Raw genomic sequence first — 21590 nt, forward strand, 5'->3', positions numbered from 1 at the left:
AAAACTCGGTCGGCTTACGCGAAAATAATGCCAAATTCTGCTGGGTAGTTGTCACACGAATTCGTTTTTGGTCCACTGTGAGCAAACGCGGCACCCATCGCGTGCAGAGCTTCTTCATGTCCAAAACTGAATGCACGATGTTGCCCACACGTTCCAATGATATGCCTACAGCATTAGCTACCTCTCTCAATTTCACTTTGGGATCATTCAACATCATGTCATGGATTTTTTCGACATTTTCTGGTGTAGTGACCTCTTTTGGGCGCTCAGATAGTTCAGCATCAACTGTGCTCGTACGGCCACAACGAAACTCCGTAAACCACTTATGTATCGTTCCAATCGACAGTGCAGAGTCCGGGTAATACTTATCCAGCTTGGCCTTGGTCTCGGATATCGTTTTCTTGCGAAGATAGTAGTGTTTGATCAAAACTCGAAACTCAGATTTTTCCATATTAAAAAAAACTCGGAGGTTAGTCGTTTCTCAGTGCTGTAACTTGTAAATGCGTAAACATAAATGGCTGAAGTTTTGGCAGGCGTCATTTGAAGGATCAAGCTCGATGAAAATGGTTCACATTAGTGAATACTAATGCCATCTCTTAGAATTTTCAGGTACTTATCAGACTGCCTAGTAGTATAGATTGGACAGGGTACTTTCTTTTTGCTCAGTACTTTTATAAGTTAAATGAGACGAATAAAATTTATTCTTATAACAAAAACAAAAAGAAAACAGTGACTAGGCATTTTCGAACGAATATCGAATTTTTAGCACATTAAAATTGTTTTCGAACCATCTATTTAAGAACTAAATTAACCATATAGAGTTCATCTTATCAGAAACAATACCTCCCAGAATGAGGAACTTTTTAAAATATTTTACCTTGCCAATATTTTATCAGAAGGAAACTCGACTCGAGCAGTAAAAAACGACTCTCCAGGGAAATTACGGAATTAAAAAATTTAAAGATTCGGCATACGGCATGGAAGGTGTGTTCTTAGCAAGGGGACGCCTTGCATACAAATGTTTAACACCGGTTCCTTGATAATTCATCAGAAAAATTCGAAGCACAAGCTTGGAAACAGTTATTCCTTAAATATATATAACTCTCTAAAATAACATTTGCTGATGTCGCATATAAAGAAATAAAAAATGAATTGTCTTTTTCGGAAGCACACTGGGGAAAAATGTTGAAAAAAAGTTAAAAATAAAATTCGGAATAAGTACAAATTAATTTTTTATACAAAATAAATAATTTGTTAACCAATATTTCAATTGTTAAAAAAAATTTTAACATTTTTAAATAATTCTGGATATTTATTCATTTATGTTGTCTGTAATTTACGTAAAAATAGTGTTCAAACATTAGGGATATTAATTAAATATCGATGGGTTCTGTGATATATTATATTTCTCAATATTATAAACCATCGACAAATTTCACGATACAAGTAATCGTCAAAAACAAATTGCATTAAAAAAATTTGCAGTTTGAGCATTGTTTGAGTTTAGGGCTCTTTTTTTATAAAGAGCGACCTTCATTTGGTTAATCAGTTTTTTTGAATATATTAAAATAAAAATATTTTCAAAATTCGACAAATCTAGGACTCTTTTATGCAATTTGTTCATTACAATCACATTTTTATTTGACACGCCAGTATCAGAAAAATGTTGAAAGTATCCGGCCAATAATGGACTGGTACCGCACCATTGTTGGCTAATCCAGAATATATCATTGTCTCGCCTTTACTGTTATACTACACTGTGCATGAAACTGAAATGAAAAAATCAAGCTGTAGAGAAGAGTAGGGTATGTTCTCCCGCTTTGAATTAATTTTCGTATAAATAATGATTGAAATTTGATTTCATGTGTGTATTTTTTAAGATGAAGCTTACATTATCAAGGAACATATGTTATTACTTCAAACCGCCCTTTAATTACGTCATTATTTTACATTTAATTAATTGATGGACGTAGAATTGCACTCAGCGTACATCATACCCTAGGGTATGGAGACCGACATATTACTGCCGCTTATTTAAACAATATAAGCATTGTTAAATAAAAATTATATAATATAAAAATGTTGGAAAGTGTAATGTGACGAAAAAAATTACTTCAGACATTTTTATTTTGATTAAATTTTGTTTTAATAATCAAAGTAAAGTTCGTGACAGAAGCATTTATAACCTCATACTCCTTATACTGCAATATATGGGATCGCCGCAGCGGGACATCATGCCCCATATGTGATGTCGCAAGATTTAATTAATTTTAATATATTCAAAACGTTTATAGAAACAAATCATGATATCAGAAGTTTAGTAAAATACTTCATCTACTATAACCGAACGTTTGTATGCTTTAATTATTTCAAAATATGCACTGAGTGATTAACTCTTGCAAATACTTTTTCATCGATTTCCGTCCAAACTGTTTTTTCATGAATACTCTTTTAAAGCGTATTATAAAACAGAAATTGCATCAAATCAATACTTTTCTAAATATAGAAAGCTATTTTATGTAAAAAACTAAAATGAAAATAAAAAAATACGGCCATTATTTATACTTCTCACTATACCCCACCCTCTCCTGATTTTGTTGTATTTTTGGCAGAGTGTGACCAGAGGTTCATAAGCGTTCCCGATGGACCGCAGAATGGAACGTTTCATGCGCCGAACATGACAAATCTTGATGGAGAGACCCGTCAGTGTGTTTACACATTTTTCGCAGGACCACATCAACGGGTGGAGCTTGTCTTCAATACTTTTGGCCTCCGAGGCAAGCCACCAGAGTGAGTTTTCCACTTTCCGTATAGCATGTTTGACACAGGTACCCATGAGAATGACAAGATTGAAAATAGAATTTAAAGCAGTATATCGCATAAGTTGAAATCATGTTTTTACGCATACTACAGTTGTCCTAAAACAAAATGTTGATCAATAAGACAAACACTCACAATTCAGAGTTGAAATTGTAAAAGAAATAATACAGGTTTACCTGTCTGCTTTGTTTTTTAAAAGGAACATATGATATTGAATTACTGGCAATTTATAAAGAGCAAGAAAATAATACACTATACTGATATAATGATCTTGCGCAACTCTGAGTAAAAACTCTATTAAATTCTATTGATTATATTATTAAAATTTCATACGGTTCTTAATTCATAAAGATTGATGGTAAAGGACATGATGCCACTTGTTGGCAAAACCCCTGATGTTAACTATGTTCTATCCTGGCATAAGACTGTCCGAATGATGCGGAACTAAATTCCAAAGATACTGGCCTAGTGCCGTTTACACTTCCTTAATATCAGCTATTGGTCAGCAGTGTGGCGTTACGGAACATTGCTATCATTATGGGGTTTTCCAGTACAGAGGCAGTATTGTAAATATTCTGGCGCAGTATAGTGCCACTAGAAAATTTTAAACTAAAAATAGGATCTAAAAATGATGACTGTGTCCTTTGACAAAATCGCAGTGCGTAAAATGGTATTGCTTGCGCTTGTAATGAGTGTCAACGTCAATTAAGAGCTGCTTCTAGAGCATAATGGTGATCGTGAGGATTGTTGTTGTTCATAAGAATTTGTGTGTGTTTTGTGCTTGCTGCTTGGGGTTTTGCAGTGGAGCTGCTGTTGGAGAGATACCCGCGTGAGTATCATTATAAAGTCACCTCTTCATTTTTTCCTTGACATGCAACTTATAACGACGACGATTAATTCAACTGCTGCCGAACTAAGACAATAAAGAATTGGCAAAAGGCAAAAAACTAATTCGACGCTTCATGTTTCAGAGTTATTATTTTTCGTGTCACTGTGTACACATAAGAGCATGTATTATGCTAAAATCAAACTTTCGTTTTACATATAGAAATTCATATAACCATAAAAGTAATTCAAGTAACAATGTCGATTTTGAAACAATGTCAGCTAGCATGTCAAAGCGCAATGGATTTAGTTTACAGAGTTCAAGGTATTCTCTGCACGCGAATACTCGGTCGGACTTTAAGTTTTGGAGTTGTGATTTGTGAAATCAAAAATATTGATAGTAGGATTTTGCTAGGAGTTTGAGAAAAGTGAATACAGCCATTTTTTTCTTGAATTAAAAAAAAAGGAATCAGTGTAGATTCTAAATGACATGGTTTGGTTCTGATAGACATCAAATCCTATATTTTCAGTTGTGTTCACGAATACATGGACGTATACACAGAGGTACGATCGGATAATGCTAGTAAGCTGATAGACACTCCGTTCGGCGGAAGATACTGTGGTCCGATTCCACCTCGGAAGCGAGTATCACTATATCAGGGAATTGCACTCAGCTTTTACACGGACAAAAATGTTACCTTATCCAGTCTCTTCGATGGCTGGTACTCATTCATCAATGCCTGTAAGATTAATTTATTTACAATAATCCAGGTTCCATTGCAATATATTTTACTACAATACCTATGTATACATACATTATAAAAAAATTCGGATGGAAACTTCCAATATAAATATATTTGAAGCTTATTTTTAAAACATAAGTTAACGCTACAATACATGCTGTATTGGAATTGTACAATATTTTCGCCATTTCAATACCGCGTTTGCAATTTTACCTGACACTTCTATTGTAGAAGTGTTGTAGAATTCTAAACATTTTTTATAGTGTAGCATATAGTAAAAACGGCATAATTTTTCACTATCTGGTTGCAGCTGAGTACGAAATTGGAACACCACTCCCCGGTCTGCCATGCTCTTTTATAGTAAACTCGACTATAAAACGTACTGGGAACATTATGTCTCCCACGTACCCGGGAACTTATCCAAAAGAACTCGTCTGCACTTATCAGTTTATGGGGAAACTTGGTCAAAGAGTGCGACTTGAATTTCGTGATTTCGATCTTTTCCTTGGTGGTCTTCAGTAAGTACAAGCTTCTGAAACCAAACAGTTTTGAATCAATGAAGGTAGATACCACACCAGACGCACATAAACGAGATCTTAAGGTCTAGAAGTAGATTGATAGAATTTCTATTAATTTGCATCTTTTTCAATCTTCAAGATTAAAATGATGAACTGAATAGATCGCAAACAATATTGAAAAGAATTAATATGGAATTGCGGAGGATAGATTTGAATAAAATAATTGAGATTGTGCGAGTCTGGTGTAAAATCTGTCTGGCTTGAATTAAAAAAATGTAAATGAATATTTTTTTCAGCTGCCCTTTTGACTACGTAAAAGTGTATGATGGACTGGACAACACTTCAGCGGTCATAGGCACCTACTGCGGACAGCAGAGAAATTTAGTACTATATTCTTCCGAATCAAATTTATTTGTTGTGTTTTCTACACTCCAAAGGACGGCAAATACGCAGAACCGAGGATTTAAAGGAATCTTTGAATTTTCAGAGAGCTTTGTAAAATTAGGTATCTGACTCTCCTGACTTTTCGGTATCATCTAAGATTTCACATAACTAAGATAAATATTTGCTTTTCCAGATTTCATAGTTAATTATGAAGGTCAGCATATTCGAGGCTCTGAGTGCGACCAAAAGATTTTAAGTAAAAAGGAGTCATCGGGGTTCGTTGTCAGCCCTAATTTTCCCTTCCCTTACCTCTCGAAGGTAGTTTGCCGATATTTTATATACGGGCTGCAAGATTTCCAGCATCTGGAACGAGTACGTCTGGAATTTCTTATGTTTGCAATTCCAGGCAATGCAAAGGGCGAGTAAGTACATCCGATCCTGTTATAATTATTTTTTAGTTTATTTATGCAATTATTACAGACTCATCATAATTTTTTAATACGACTTAATTAACTTATACAATGCATTGAATATTTTATTTTATAGTTCGGCATGTACAGATGGATATTTAAAGCTCTATTTAAAAGGACAGGAAGCAACGGACTCTTATGATAAATTTGACTACGAAATGTGTGGATTGGACAGTATGCCACCCTTAGTTGTTAGTGATGGACCTCGACTTGTTATGGTTTTTAGCAGTGGAGAATTACAAGGAAAAGGATTTAAAGCAAAGTAAGAATAGTTCCCCTTTCCCTCCATCTTTCACCACAAAAATCCACATGTCCATGAACAAATCTTACAATCGGAAAAGCATCCATAAAATTCCTTTACCTTTACAGATACACTTTTGAAACGGAATACAAGATACCTGGTACCGCCGCACCTGATGGTAGCTGCACGTTTACATACCGCAGTTCCTCGCGTAAAAAGGGAGAATTTAATTCCCCACGTTATCCTAGTAATTATCCAAGCGACACAAATTGCACTTATAATTTCTTAGCAACACCGAACGAACAAGTCATGTTAATCTTCGACCATTTTAAAGTAAGAACGAAGAACGTAAACGTAACAGTCGGTCATTATGGGTAAGTAATTCACTTGATATTAGAGTTTGGACTGAATACTGACTGATGTAGAAAAAATATGAATAAAAAGTTTATTAATATGGTTATATTTTAAAGACTTGACCTTTGTCAAGATGACTGGTTGGAGATTTACAACATGTATCGCGACAGCACGGAAAAATTGATTGGAAGGTATTGTGGCATGACGGCACCAGGACCCGTGGAATCTAATCTTGGTGCTTTGGGTTTGAAAGTCATTCTGCATTCCGACTCTGAACTCGTGTACAGCGGCTTTAAGGCCCGATATACTTTTGAAAATGCCAAATCCATTTTTGGGGGTAAGACATTTGGAAAAGAATTTACGGAGAGATATCACAGCCCGACAAAAAAAATCTGCAACCCGAGCTGAACTACCATATATACAATCGCTGAAACCGAATGCAGGGTCAGTTTCACCCCATTATGTCAGGACAAAGGTCACGTGAAGGTCAAAATTAAGAAAGTCAGTGAATCGGAGAAAACCATTAGATCGGAGAGAAACTCTACTCTCAGAAGTTTTTGGGGTCGCTGAATGTGATTCCGGGGTTAGTTCGACCCCATAAGTTCGAATCTATGGTTTTCTCAATTTTGACATTGGAATAACATTCATCCCGAACTGATGGGGTAAAAATTAACCCAGATTCGGATTTAGCGACCCCAAAAACGTCTTAAAGTATTGATTCAAGCCGATTCAATGGGCTTTTCTCGTTCTCACCTCCAACCTACCTTGATACTGATCTGATGGGGTCAAAATGACCCTGGATTCAGATACAGCGACCCCAAAAACGTCTGAGAGTAGAGGTTTTCTCTGATCCAATGCTTTTTTTATTTTGACCTTCACTTGGCCTTGGCCCTAACCTGATGGGGTCAAAATGACCCCGAATTCGGCATCAGCGACCTCAAAAACGTATAGATATGGTGGTTTAGCTCGGGTTGCAGACATCTTTTGATATGGGTCTGTGTATTTTGAGTTATATAATTTATTTGAATAACTACTCTACCATAATTTATGATTTTCGTCTGGGATATTATAAACCAATGTACCTGCAAAATATTAAATTATGGTCAAGAGTTTAGTAAGAAAATAATGAAAAAGTTTCTCCACCAAGAATATTTCCTCTAGTATTAGTATTTTGATCTCTAATATTACTGTTTGTTTCATAGATTGTGGAACAAATATCAGCAGCCTTGATTTTGGTGTAATTACAAGTCCTAACTTTCCAAATAACTATGATGGCCCTACAAAAAGTTTAGCGAGTAAGACGTGTAATTGGTTTATAAGTGTCAAACCGAACCACCAAATACTTTTGAATTTCGAGCTTTTTTCCGTGGAAGGAGAACAACTGAGTGAGTTTTCATTCATTTTTTCTTACTATGTACTCTCCATTAAAGAATATTTCTTGGTAATTTATTATTTATAATTTTCTAGCTCGAGGTTGTCCTGCAGCAGTTTTACGAATGTGGTTTTCGATATTAAATCCACCACTTGAATTGTGTGGCATCAAAAGTCCTACGGAAAGCTGGAGTTATCTTTCGGAAAACAACAATATGCGACTCAGGTTATTTTTTGATATTTTTTTTTCTATTCCGTCTGTCTTTCAGCATGATTAAAAGAGCTAAAGTGTCTTCTTTCATATTTCACGTAATACTTCATGAGTGACCTTCACAGAGAAAATAGTGAGAAATTTAGGAAAAAACAGTTTCCAAGAAAAACGAAAAATTCTATCAAACAGTGTCAAAGGTGCTAGGGGAACTGTTTAGAGCAGATAAGGAGGGGGGGGGGCTAGAATAGAATATTAGATACAGGGAAAATAGGAAAGGGGGTTCATGTGGAAATTGTAATAGGGGAGGATCAGAGTGAAGAGGGATTAGATGATACAATGATTGGGATAGAGGGTGGGGTTGGAGTGTAGGTATAGAGGACTGAGAGTGCAACATTGGGCAGGAGGAGTGGTAGAGAGTCAATGAGCATGGTAGAAGAAAGATATTTTAAAGGTCTATTTCGAGGAGGGAAGGGGGCTAGTAAAAATTCTATAAGAATGAGAAAAAGAAAATATAGGGCTAAAAATGGGTAGAGGATAAAGGGCGAGGGGGTATATTAGATAAAGTTAATGGAGGGGTAAGAAAGTGCGTGGTGTAAGAGTGAGAGATATAGGATTGTATCAGGGAAGGGGACCAATAAGAATACTCTTACAAGAAAAAGGAGAAATAGAATAGAGGGAAGAGAATAAGTAGAGGTGAACAGAATGTGTGGGTGATATATAGAAAAGAGTTAAGAAGAAAGGGGAGAGATGATGAGATTGTGTGGTGAAGCGTATGTAGGTGGGTAAATGCAAGGCTATGTTTTAGGAAAGAGAGCAGTCGTGTCTATATAATGATGTACCCATATAATAGAGGTACAGGTGTGGAAAGGGTCGGAAGGGAGGAGATGGGGAGGGGCAGTGATGGTCAGAGTTTTCTTTTTCCTCTCACTAAAAAAAGTAATTGATTTGATCACACGAAATTAAAGTACTCCTTCTTGGGATTTGCACCTGAATGAAAATATTCTGTAGTTTTATAGCGGCAGCGAAAGCTGTGGGACAGCAAGGATTTCGAGCTGTTTGGACCGAGGTGATCACGGATACTGATTGCGAAGGCCAGTTCCTTTGCAGTAAAAACAAATACTGCATCTCGAAATCTTTACGTTGCAACGGCATCGATAATTGTGGACCAGGGGACATGTCGGACGAAGAAAGCTGTGAGTTTAAAATAAATAAATAAATAATAAAAGTCCCTCTAATGGCAGTCTGTTCGATGTTGATTTTGCTTCCACTCTTCAGTATATTATCCACACGTAAACTATACTATACTATATATTCTATTCTATCTTCCAATACTATAGGTGTAAATACTCTAGAATGTTTAGAAAACGCTGTGCTGTTCAAACTCAAGTCTGTATTGGGTATGACCATCTTAAGTCGTTTTTTTTCATTTTATAGTATAAGTCTCTCTGATCTGAGTTGATATATTTCTTGACGTCCTATTTCCTCGTGGCATACAAATATCCGAATTTAAATTTTATCTATTAGCATGATCAATAATAGTACATGATTCGTCCAGTATGTACTGAGATACGTGCTGGTTGATTTTCTGAATCGCGCTTGCAAATTAATTATTTATATGCGTAGAATGAAGACCGTCCCTAAAATAATAACCTTTGGTAACTAAGACTCGATAACAAAAATTCTGGCAGTTCATATTTTCCCAATTTTTTTAAATTCAAATATCTAGAGTGATTCATTTCAGAGTCTTAAACATATCTGGTTTTAGTTTTTACTGAAGATTTATTTGATATTAAAATTACGTTTGATGTATGTGTAACTAATAATTTAAGATCAGTACTGTCGAGATAATCCTTTTACAAATACAATAGAAACGAAAATAATTTGTCTTATTCAGTAGATACTGCACGAAGCATGTATTGTCACATTCGATACAAATATCACAGTACAGCTGTTCAGGCACTTTATTGCTTTAAGGTATTAAATTAAAAGTATTAAAATAAAATCAAATTATATAAAAGCATTTAAAATAAAAAATACTTCTAGGAAATTCTTTAAGATGTATAATTAATGTACCTTCAGCACCTTACTGTCACTATTAATTTGCAGAGCTTGCAAAAAATTCGAAAGTTTAAGAAGGTCGTTCCAAACATAACTTTAATTCAATTGTTTATTACATTATTCAGGGGAGAGATAGAAATATTTTAGTACTAGGGATTTCAGTGATTTCAGGTGCTTTTTCTATGTTTCGAGATTTTTGAATATCAATATAAAAAGTTGATATAGTGTGGATTGCGCTAGTGAACTAATATTTAGTTAAATATTTGCCAAAAGAAGTTATTTGATTGAAAATAATATTATTACAGTACAATATTAACGATTGAAAAGAGATTCTTTTTATAATGCGGATCAATTTCAAAGGAAAAATTATTAAAAACCGTCTCCTATTATAGTTTTCATACGAGTATATAAAAGTAAGTAAACCGCATTGAAGCAGAAAATCGCATTGAAGCAGAAAATGTGACTCAAAAATGAGGGATGAGTAGTCCGTACATTACACTGAAGTGACTCTGGGACAAAACTTGAACGTAAGAGAGTACCCTCGGTAATAGAATTACAAATGAGAATCGTTTGATATTTGGATGACAGTTGTATTAAAATGAACTGAAGCTTTGGTTAAAATTTTCGAACCTTTCAGAGCTTCATGATCGAAAAATCAATTAATGAAGATAACATGTGATCTGAGGAAAAGACGTACTTTTTGTATTATATAAAAAGATTGAAAAATTAAAAAATTATGAAATAATTCTGACATATATAGGGGGCAGTATACGTCAAGTGCACCCACCTAAAATTAACTTTTGTTCAGGATCGGGTTGAAACTTGGCTGGAATATAGACCTAGTGGACCTACATTAATCCAACAAACCATATGTTCATTTATCAACTAGTTGTCAATACACAGGGGCCTGAAGTTTTCACTTTATCACGCGTTGCTTCACCTTCACGTTAGTGTATCTTCCTTTAGGATGATCCGATTGTACTTTTATGACAGTGTTATTGGAAGCTCTTTTCATGTGCTTTAAGAACATTATAACGATATATTTTCAATTTTAGTTTTTTTTTAAATCCAAATTGAAATTGATTTTTGAAAAAAACCACACGGAAAAAAAATTCTTGAGGCGAACGAGTGAATCGAGAATATATTAAACTCAAAGAAAGTGATTAGATTAGGTTAAACGTTTAGTAAGAAGAGTTAAACATTTAGTTAATTTATGTAAATTCTTCTCGTAAATCAGAAATTTGGACAAAACTGCTAAGTACGAGCGTTTATTATTTTCGACAGATTATGTATAATTTTATTATCTTCAGATTAGAAAAAAATTTAATTGTTATAGAAATAAATTAACTTACAGTAGCCAATCTATTGTCTGGTATCGCAAAAATGAATTTCCCAAAAATCCGTATAATGTATTTGGAGGTCAAGTTTGTTGTTTTTATCGCGTTTCTTGATATTTCAATATAGTTATCGCCTACAATAGAAACAAATGTAAATTATTATTACTGCATCATAAACTCCATTTGATATTAACAATCGCGCAAATTTTAAGTGGTAAAAAGCATTTAATTGTCCAAAGTAAATCTGAACTGTCACTCCTCCCGATTAGACCATCTCTATTTTATTTCGCTGCTTCCATAATGCACCGGTGCTCTTCCGATAATTGCTTGAGACACATATTCTTAATATGCCTATTATAGCTATACTTATTAGGGGTTTGACTATACGATATCCCTGGTATATGAAAAATGGTCAAGGATATTTATTTTCGCTGATCCAGGGATCTTTCTAAATTCCTTCGTTCGTTTTCAGCTAAATTTTTAGCTATAATAAGGAATAATATCCCTGTCAGAGCTCAATTTTTTTTACCGTGCATATTCAAATTTTTTTCTATTTCACAAAATAGATTTTTTTTATACTCTTTGAAACCATGTAAAATAAAAAGTGCGCCGCAAGTTTTTCGTGGGTCATATTTAGATTCTTACGCTCGAGGGTACCACGTTAAACTTCCGCAGTGCTCGGGCACGAATACTGACAGGTCTAATGTGCCCTAAAATTAGATTGAACTTTTTTGAGATGATTATATATTTAAAGTACGTTATATATTTCATCTCATACCTTTTATTTTATTCAGAATAAGTGTAAAAATCTAAATTTGACCAAGAAATCATTTGCGGCCCACTTTTTATTCTACATGATTTTAAAAAGTATACAAAAAATATACTTTTTGAAATAGGAAAACATTTTTTTTAAATACATTTTTTTTTTCAAAAAATCAATTTCCATTTAGATTTAAACCCAAAAATATACATATAATTTTTTTAAATATATCGTTATAATACTCTTAAAGCACATGCAAAGTACTTTTCCACCACATTTCTACACCGTAAAAATGTAATAACTTCAGGCCCCTGTATATTGACAATCGGTTGATAAATGAATCAATGTTTTATGGAATAATGTAGGTCCACTAGGACTATATTCTAGTCAAGTTTCAATCTAATTAAGCAAAAAATTTTATGTGGGAACACTTGACGTATTCTGCCGATAGAATGTTATCCTAAATCCATATCTGCTTCGAAAAGTATCATTCAGAGCCTATAAGAATAGAAAAGAAATTATTTATAACATAAATGTATGACTGACATCAGCGAACTAAAGATATGGCAACGTTGCATTCGTCCCACGTGCTCTACTTTATGCGCGAATTTCGAATAATACGCGTACTCACAAGCGACGCTGCCAAACTTATGGCTGTGACTGTGTGAGTCAATGACAAGTCGAAGCATTCTCTCAACTGAATTGCTAAATACCGAGGATAATTTCTGAAAAAAAACAATCCTGCAATCAGCCGGAACTTATTTTTGGTTAAAAATTTGTAACTATAGCTTTTCTAAGTGTTCCAAAATTTTTTTTTCATCATAAAACTATTGCTGAAATTGACCTATGTATTTTAAGCTATGCGCCTCAACGCTTGAACAATTTAAAATAGAAAACGTTTGAAAATTTATTAATATCAGACAATTTATTTAATGAAATAACTTCGAATAAGTTTCATTAACTGTCACCTACAAAATGTAAATTTATTTTTGAATTTTAATCGAATATAATTGCACATCAAATAAATTTTAAGCAATTTTCAAATTACTAGCGGTGAAAGTTTAACAATTAAAAATTCATATGTAAATCATTATTCATAAAACTGGTTTAACTGAAATAAGATATAACAAATGTTGAATTTAGTTTGGATAGTTTGTCATTGAATTTTATGTTTTAAACAGATTTCGAACAGAGTATAATATAGTTTAAATCTGGATTAGAACAAAGTTTCAAGGGATTGAAAAAGGATTAAAATGGGTTTGAAAGTGATACTAAACTGATTATAATGTATTGTATTTCATTACGAATAAGGTTCAAAGTGATTGTGTATGAGTGGCAACTAGTTCAAACTGGTTCAAACAGTTTAAACCTATTTCTCAAAATTTCAAGCTGAAAACCTTAATAGTTGAAAAATTTAAAATTGAAAAAATTCTCCAAACAAATAGTTCGATTGATTTGGATAATTGAACTTTTAAATGGCAAACAAACGTATTTTCTTGGGTTCTTCAATAGAAGCTTACCTCACATATCATACTAAAGATAGTTAATTAAAACTGAAAATTAGAAATAAGAAAATATTTCCTACTTCTTACCTTTGAAGGTAGTATAACTTGTCGCATGGTATCTTCCATTAAATCAACTTCATTCTCTTTCTTCATAGAATCCTATATCTTCTAAATTCCATAATGTCCGAGGGTCACGTCAGACTAACTTGCCTACGGAAAAATGGAACAAAGCAAAAATAGATAAATCTGATGAGAGAGTCGAGTGTTATGTAGAATATGAATTCTAGGGTACAGGTGATTTTATAAGACTAGGTTTCAATTTTCTAGGTAAGTAGTACGTATGTACGTACAAGTGAGAGTGATGGTGGGATTGGATGGGTGAATGGTTGTGTGGTGTCGCAGGTGCAGCATCAGCCCCACCGGCACCAGAAATGACTGGAGTCTCTGCCATGCTTCTCTCTCTGTGCTTTGTGTTCGTGACCATCTGAGCCTCTCGCAAGGCTTTCGTCGCAAGGTTCGGCATGTTATGATCTCCTTTATCACGTGAGTCTACTCACACGTTAAATCATCAGCCATCACGTTATCAAATAAAAAGTTTAAACAAAAAATTAAACGATTTTTATATAACCCGTTTACAACTGACTTAATACTTTCTCAACACAAAACCTAACTGCATGAAAAGAAAGAATGCAACTTGAGATGCCTCTTGTATTTGAGATTTTTATATATTATACATATATCTATATAACTGCATGTATCTTTTAAGATCTTGTAAGATATAATATCCATCTTTCATCTTTGTCTTCTTGTCACCACTCTTTTCTCACTGCAAATACTTTCTTCAGACTAATTTTCAACTACTAATATGTGTAATCTAAAAATATAAATATTATATAGTATAACAAAATCCTCCAATATGGCTTATCCAATATGTAAAACCATATTTAGCAACTCATAAAATTCTTATGAACCCTTTTATTTACAACGTTGTTAGGAGAAAAACTTCTTCCTGAAATATCAAAAATCAAAACAAAATCTAAAAAGTCATTTATATGTTCTCTCATATTGGATCATTTCGAATTATTGATATTTTCACCACAAATTCGTAGAAGAAGGAATTAATGATAATGAAATATAGCTTTATACAATATAGATAAAGGAGATGTCAATTCAATGTGGATTAAGGAAACGGTTATGGGTCAGGAGTTGTGAAAAGGTGGTTCTAGCAGACTCATTGGCCCTGACAACTGGGAACGACATTGGGCATATACCTCCCCATTCATACTAATTAACAATATCAAATGGAAATCTCCTACTGAGTGGATACACTAGCCACGTCCACTTGGTCTAGCCATATCCTCTAGAAGAACACTCAATCTTCACGCCCATTAAGTATTCTATCTCTCTATTTTCTTTAAGCATACTGATGAACAAATCACTTGCTAAATTCATTAGCTTCGATCACAGGTGAGCCTCCAATGACCTTCCGAATCATCCTAATTAGCTACGCCCACCGGACATGCTCAACAAAGAGCTCCCACTACGCACGCCCACAAGGTCTAGCTATGTCCTTTAGAAACCTTCCTAGTTATACATACTAACTGCGCCTACTAGGTACACCCGATTAAATGTTCAAAGTAGATCTTCTTTTTAAAATTTGCTAGTCTAAACTTTCAAACACTTTCCAAATACAGATATTTCCTAAGCATAAGAGAGCTAGACCCACCTGTTAATTACTCCCAAACTCAAACCTTTTCATTTAGACACGTTGAATGATGAATTACGATGAACATTACAAATGATGAAATTGCAGGTAAAATCGAGGTTCCTCAGGATAACTACGCTGTTCCAGCGGGTATCGCTGCCAGTGCCACCCTCGTAGCTCTTTTACTCTGTTTTCTCTGCCATCGAAAGATGAAGAGACGTGTTCCAGAAGTTCCGATCGACGACTTGCAGCAGCGAATCGAGGATCGACATCACTGCTACCATCATCATAATCTCTTGCATCATTATCAGAGTTCAGCCCACGGTCACAGCCATAATTTTAACCAGTACCAAATTCAGGAACCGAGCCCACCAAGCGAGAGCGAAGCGGAGCACGTGTGTGGTGATGAAGCGAGCAGCCCCGACAGCGTGTGACCGTGGATGCTCGCAACGTGGTTCATAAAAACGCTCCGCCCCTCGCAATCTCCCACGTTGCTCCCTGGACTCTTTCTTGTGTGCAATTTGTTGTTGCTATTATTTTTATCGTTGCCAAACGGAGGCAGCTTGTTAAGCGTCTACAACAGCCATCGTCAAACTCTTCAACGTTCTTTACCCGAACTCAACTAAGAACCCAAAGCACTAGCCACCCTGAGTCGAGTAGGCTTATTTATAATATTGTATAATCTGTATAATGCGACATACACAAATATTATAGATATATTTGTCATTTAGCTCACAGATAACTTCGATTTCATATTCTGGTAACTGGGTGCAAATCTCACAGGGAGGAGGAAAGAATGGCGTGAAATGAAGAAATTGGCACACAACACTGATAACTGGCAGAAAATATTCAGGGTGCAATTTTTCTTCATCCATCTTTTTTTCAAAATGTTTACTATTCTAGTTTGCGTGAACTCTTTCCAGAGGTTTTATTTATTTCAAATTTGTAAAAATTGATACCTTGACATTATAAAACAATGTAAATTGAATGATTGGGAAAACCTTCGATCCTTGCCACTACGTGAAATCAAAGTCATCTCATCTAGAATTAAAGTTACGCGTGTGTGTGTGTTGGTATAAAATTAAAAATTCGAAGTTTAAATCGGACGAAGAACTTCATTCTGTAATTTAGTTACAAATAGAGATGTGAATTATAACTGCTCTAGTAGCAATATACAGTAATTGTAAAGCTGTATTTAAAAAAATTAGCTTGAGGCTTTAAAGTCACAGGAATAAAAAAAAAGTTATTTTCTTTAGAAATAAATATCTTCCTTGTAATTTTAGAAGAAAAAACAGGCCTTACAATTAACGTAATTTCACATCTTTAAGTGCTAAGTTCTAAAATATATACAAATAGCGAGAGGGATAAAGTAAAATGTGTTTACAATTCATCCACCTTGTTTCACAATTTTCATGCAGCAGACGGAAAGAGATCTGCGAGTCTAAGTTGTGTGCTTGATTTCAATCAACAGCGGATCATTACCATGTGTTAAGCTTGATACGCAACCGAATTCGTTAAAATCTTGTCTCTTATTAAAAGTATTTGCAAGTTTCGCGTACACTGATAACGATAAGACACTGTGGGGACTCGGCGAACATAAGTATTTGTATACTTTAAGAGAGTTAGAGAAAATTAAAAAAATAATAATATACGCTTAAATTTGTATAAAATTTTAAATCCAAGTCACCCTAATGTCAGTGACACGACACTTGGATAGTTCAAAAGTCAAACGACTCATCCGTTGTTCTCAATCTATGCATTTAGATTTTACTTTTACAAAATTCTTTCCTTGGTTGACTTTAATAATTTTGAAATTATCTGTATAGTGATGGATTGCTACCATTTCTTAAGTTACGTATACATTTTTTCCAAGAGTTAATTTCAAATCGAAGTTTATTTGTTACTTGCTTTTTGAATATTCTAAACCATTTTACGAATGTTAACAAAACTGATCGGCTGAAGAGCTTTACTGTCTCAGAATCTTAAAAAAAATCAGTTGGAACATTCGAGGGAAAAATTAAAAAGGGTTTCGTAGGCAATACACACACACATACATTTAAATCTGGCTTCTTTGTTTATTGAAATATTATTGAGAAATAATAAAATTATGTAAGTTCACTCAACTGATTTGGATATTAGGCGTGGATGAAAGGCAGGCTCATGGGAATGGTTAGCGGGCGTGGTTGAGGCTCAATCTTAGAATTTTTAAAGGAACGGGTAACGGAATTTGAAATTGGTGTGGCTGATAGCTAGGATTAATTTCTAAGTTGCTATGTTCATAGAGTGGGCGCGATTGCATGGGATATTTGGAATATTTTAAGGGATGGTTAATAGACTTTCACAATAGTAATTGGCAAATGGCGTGGTTCAGAGCTAGGGTTCATTGATAATGGAAGGGTTCAGCGGGCATTATTGTGGGAGTGGCTAGTAGGCGTGAAAAATGGGCGGGACCACTAAATATTATATTGGGAATGATTAGTGGGCGTGGTGGTGAAGAATTCCAAGAATTCTTTAAAGAAAATTGATTCCTTGCTAAAAGCAGAGTATATTGAAAAATAGGAATTTTAATCATGAGAGGAAGTAGGAGTAGTTGATAGGCGTGGTCTCAGGGTCTAATTGTATTATGAAGGTATTCCAGCATAGCCTACGAAATCCTCAAGAATATTATAAAATTGTTTCTAAGAGTTCGAGAAACTTCTTCAGCGGAATAGAGTTTACTAGTATATTTTACAACTAATGCAGCTATTGAAGCTATACCAAAGTATATTCTAAACTATAATAAATATAAATGGACGTTTTGCACTGGATATTTAGATGGAAGATCAGATTAATATGTGTGCGAACTTAAGAGAGCGAAGTTACAAGTAATTTCATGACGTTAATATAAACCACTGAAAGATTCCTCCGAGACAAAAACCTGAAATACCTTGCTCATGGCATTTGAACAGTTTTTTCAAGCGCAATTTTCACATTTTGTAGTGTTCAGAGAAAGAATATGATTGCACGCGTAATGAGGTAGTAAGACTTATTATATGGAACTACTGTGTTCAATTTTAATGAAGATGAACGACGAAAAACAAATTAGATATGTGATTCCAAAACACAGTAAATAATATTCGAGATGCTGCGGTATTGAAAGAACGTGCGATCGCCAATGCCGTCGTCTAATAAAACAAAACAAATTATTTAATAGTTCTTCATCAGACTTCCTAAAAAGTACCTTGAAAAGGGAAATTTATTTACTTTTTATTGTTTTTGTAATTTTTCCATTTTATCAAGTCAGTAACATAATTTTGTGGACAGTTTTAAGTACTAGGTTGCATCGCGTCAGAGAAACTCCAGTTTGTTCAATACTTGTTTTATTTAGAGATTTGTGTATTTCATCGAGGAATATATTTTCATCAGAAAAAATTACTTTAACTGACTCATTTATTTGAAGGTTGTAACGTTGTATATACATATATAAATCCCAATTACAAAGGCCAGCACTTGAGAAGTTATAGGAAAGGTTTCAATGTTTCACAGAAATCGCAGAACGATTTTCAAATATAAATTAAATCGATTTTTACTAAATTAAAAGAATTAAAGTAGTATAAAATATTATAAATCAATAAAATGCATCCAATATTACAAACTGTGTACGTTTTTTGTTGTTGCTTCTTTTCTGCACTAGCATGTTGTTTACTTTAAATATAGATTGCTAGGTGAATTAAGAGAAGATTTTGAAAATATCCTTGTTGAAAATATCAGTGCGGGAAACATAAAAGTTAACCGATCAGTAGTTCTCATATGATTATTGTGTTGCTCTACTAAATTAAACTTTTTACGCGTTCAGTGCACTCTTTTTTGTACTTTTTTTAATTAATTTGGAAAGAGATTGTTCCCACAATTTAAAAGTGTTTGTCAACAATTAAAATCTGGATTTTTCGGATATTTTCAAAAAGACTGGTTAATTTTTCAAGCAAGACAAATCGGATCGGCAAATCGAATCGTGATTAGCAGGATGACTGTAATAAATATTAAGATTTCAATCAATTCAGTTTAAAACAGAATTACCCTGCTTAAAAACTCCACTACTTTTCGTTTTCTTCCATTCTATATGACATAAACTGGCGTTGCGTCGGCTTCATAAGAAATCAAAGAAAATCAAATTTGTAGAAAGAATTCGTTCAAAAATTGTAATTAAGTCGTTCTGAATAGAATGAAACGATCGCATAAACGACAATGAGCATGTAAAGTATTTGTATTTCCAGTGACACCAACACAAAATACGTTCTCATAAACTCTAGGCCAAGTCTGAGGTAAAAAATTCAGATATAACATGACACTACGAGATCATTTTATAGTTTTAGTATAATTACAACTATTAACAGGAAGAGATTATATAAGTTAGACTAAGCTGATATTGAATCGACAATTAATTGTGCTGACATTTTTAGGACCACATTGAATATCTATGAAATCGATATTGCATCATTCATAAAGCAAAAGTTTAGGAAGGACGGTGTACAATTATCCACTTATGACGTCGTAGGGTCTTGGATTTGTGGTGTTTTCACGATAATTGCAAAAGCCGGCTCTGAATTGTTATCGCGAATTCAATTAGAATCGCTCGCTTTCTTAGTATCTTTGTGATACCAAAGTATAATAAAAGAAAAGAATCGCACATTTTAAGTGAACGCGTAAATTTATGCTACGAAATATTAAAGTATATATGAAAAAGTTATATTTTTCTCGTGCTAGCCGGTTTAGCATGGTTGTAGAGCAACGATTATATATTATTAGAGAGCACTTGTTACGTTTCATCCTTAATTTTTACGTAATTTTCAATTAAACGAATGACAATGCAATTCAAAACGACGACAAATTTAGTTAGTCGAAATGCTTATGTAAACATTAGAATAAAAAATCACTGAGTCACTGAAGTAAAACATTTCTTTAGAGAACTTCAAAGTTTTCGCTCCATTGCTTTAAATTCGTAAATTTTATCAATGAAAATTGTAAACAATTGTTGTAGATTTCAATAAAACTCGAGGAACTTTCAACAGAAATTTTGTAACGAAATGGCGACTTTACTACCGATTCGAAGTTGCTTTGTAAGATAATTTAGTCATAAGTGTAATCAGCTCAACGCAAGCACCTATTGAATAGGCAGACTAGAAAAGTACCTAAATATAACTAAGTAAAAGTATTTCTCACTCGTTACTAGAACAACTTCTTTAAAGCTTCGTTATGTGCGATTTTTTGATATTGAAATAATTAACAGAAAACTGTAAAAGCTACTGCTCTTGATTTATGTTATATTATTTTCGTTTTCGTGCTCACATTCAGAATTACGTATGGTCTCGAGATTTCTTCCAAAAAATCTAGAACGATCATTTTTATAAAAACAGAACTATTTCCTTTCTGTATCTCCATATTAAAAAAAAACTGAGTGAGTATATATCCAATATCCGGTGCTATTCGTAAACTGTACACCCAATTGTGCATTATGATTCCGTGTATCCCAGACTACGATCGACTTTTTTACGAAAATGAACATCAACGTTAAAAGTATTAAGTGCATTTTCAGATCATTAACTATTGCTGTGAAGGAAGAAGAAAAAACAAGTGAAAGACCGAAAAGAATCTCTAACCTAACAGAAAACAAAGTATCTGTAACGATCACACGGAATAAATATTATCAAACATTATTGTTTTTAATAAGTACAGTATATATGTGAATTATTATTATTATTATGTAAGGTATTGTAATTAATGTAAGTAGTAAGTTTAGCATTTACATTGTTAATCAATCTAGAGACCATACAAGTGAAGTTTCAATGTGGTGTCTATGAAATGAATCCTTGATAATGGAAATAATACATTTTTTAAACAAGTATTGGTTTGCTTTCTTAACCTTTATTTTATACGTCTGTAAATAAACACAAACAATTTTGAGGTTCATACAAAAAGTTTATTAAGAAAATATGTATTATATACAATAGTACTAGAATTAAAATTCAGTGCTACAGATAGTATTCGATTACATACATCACTCGCGGGTAACTCTTACAGCGATTTCACCCCTATCCTATTAATTAAATACAAAAGGTTGTAATATTATCGATATTTGAGACTCTTATATGTACTGCATTTTCATCTCAATATACATTTCTCAATTTACAAACTTTTATAAGTAATAATTTTTATAAATTCTCTCAGAACAAACTGTACAAGCAAAAAATATTTAGAGATTAGAAAAAATCTACAATTGAGAAATATTCTATTAAATGGCAATAATTTGTT

General features: G+C 33.7%; 1 protein-coding gene across 3 annotated transcripts in view; it reads left to right on the forward strand.

Moving 5' to 3' along the window:
- LOC117178239 (tolloid-like protein 1) overlaps window positions 1-21183 on the forward strand; it is a 30900-nt gene extending 9717 nt beyond the window's left edge. The window contains exons 4-17 of one of the 3 annotated variants that reach the window (XR_004467812.1): window positions 2613-2790; window positions 3623-3649; window positions 4176-4387; window positions 4699-4906; window positions 5203-5411; window positions 5484-5712; window positions 5837-6022; window positions 6130-6375; window positions 6472-6692; window positions 7558-7740; window positions 7823-7952; window positions 8946-9130; window positions 14000-14140; window positions 15411-15525. Coding sequence is in view for 2 of the 3 variants with exons in the window: in XM_033369567.1 (XP_033225458.1) it covers window positions 2613-2790; window positions 3623-3649; window positions 4176-4387; window positions 4699-4906; window positions 5203-5411; window positions 5484-5712; window positions 5837-6022; window positions 6130-6375; window positions 6472-6692; window positions 7558-7740; window positions 7823-7952; window positions 8946-9130; window positions 15411-15736 (2540 nt within the window). In the remaining variant the exon portion in view is untranslated. Of the gene's footprint in view, window positions 1-2612; window positions 2791-3622; window positions 3650-4175; window positions 4388-4698; window positions 4907-5202; window positions 5412-5483; window positions 5713-5836; window positions 6023-6129; window positions 6376-6471; window positions 6693-7557; window positions 7741-7822; window positions 7953-8945; window positions 9131-13999; window positions 14141-15410 lie in introns of all 3 variants that reach the window. The other 2 variants (XM_033369568.1, XM_033369567.1) reach the window with 2 other exon arrangements.
- The last annotated feature ends 407 nt before the right edge of the window (window positions 21184-21590 follow it).

The sequence above is a fragment of the Belonocnema kinseyi genome, chromosome 8, assembly GCF_010883055.1.
Source record: "Belonocnema kinseyi isolate 2016_QV_RU_SX_M_011 chromosome 8, B_treatae_v1, whole genome shotgun sequence".
In the NCBI taxonomy this organism is placed as follows: domain Eukaryota; kingdom Metazoa; phylum Arthropoda; class Insecta; order Hymenoptera; family Cynipidae; genus Belonocnema; species Belonocnema kinseyi.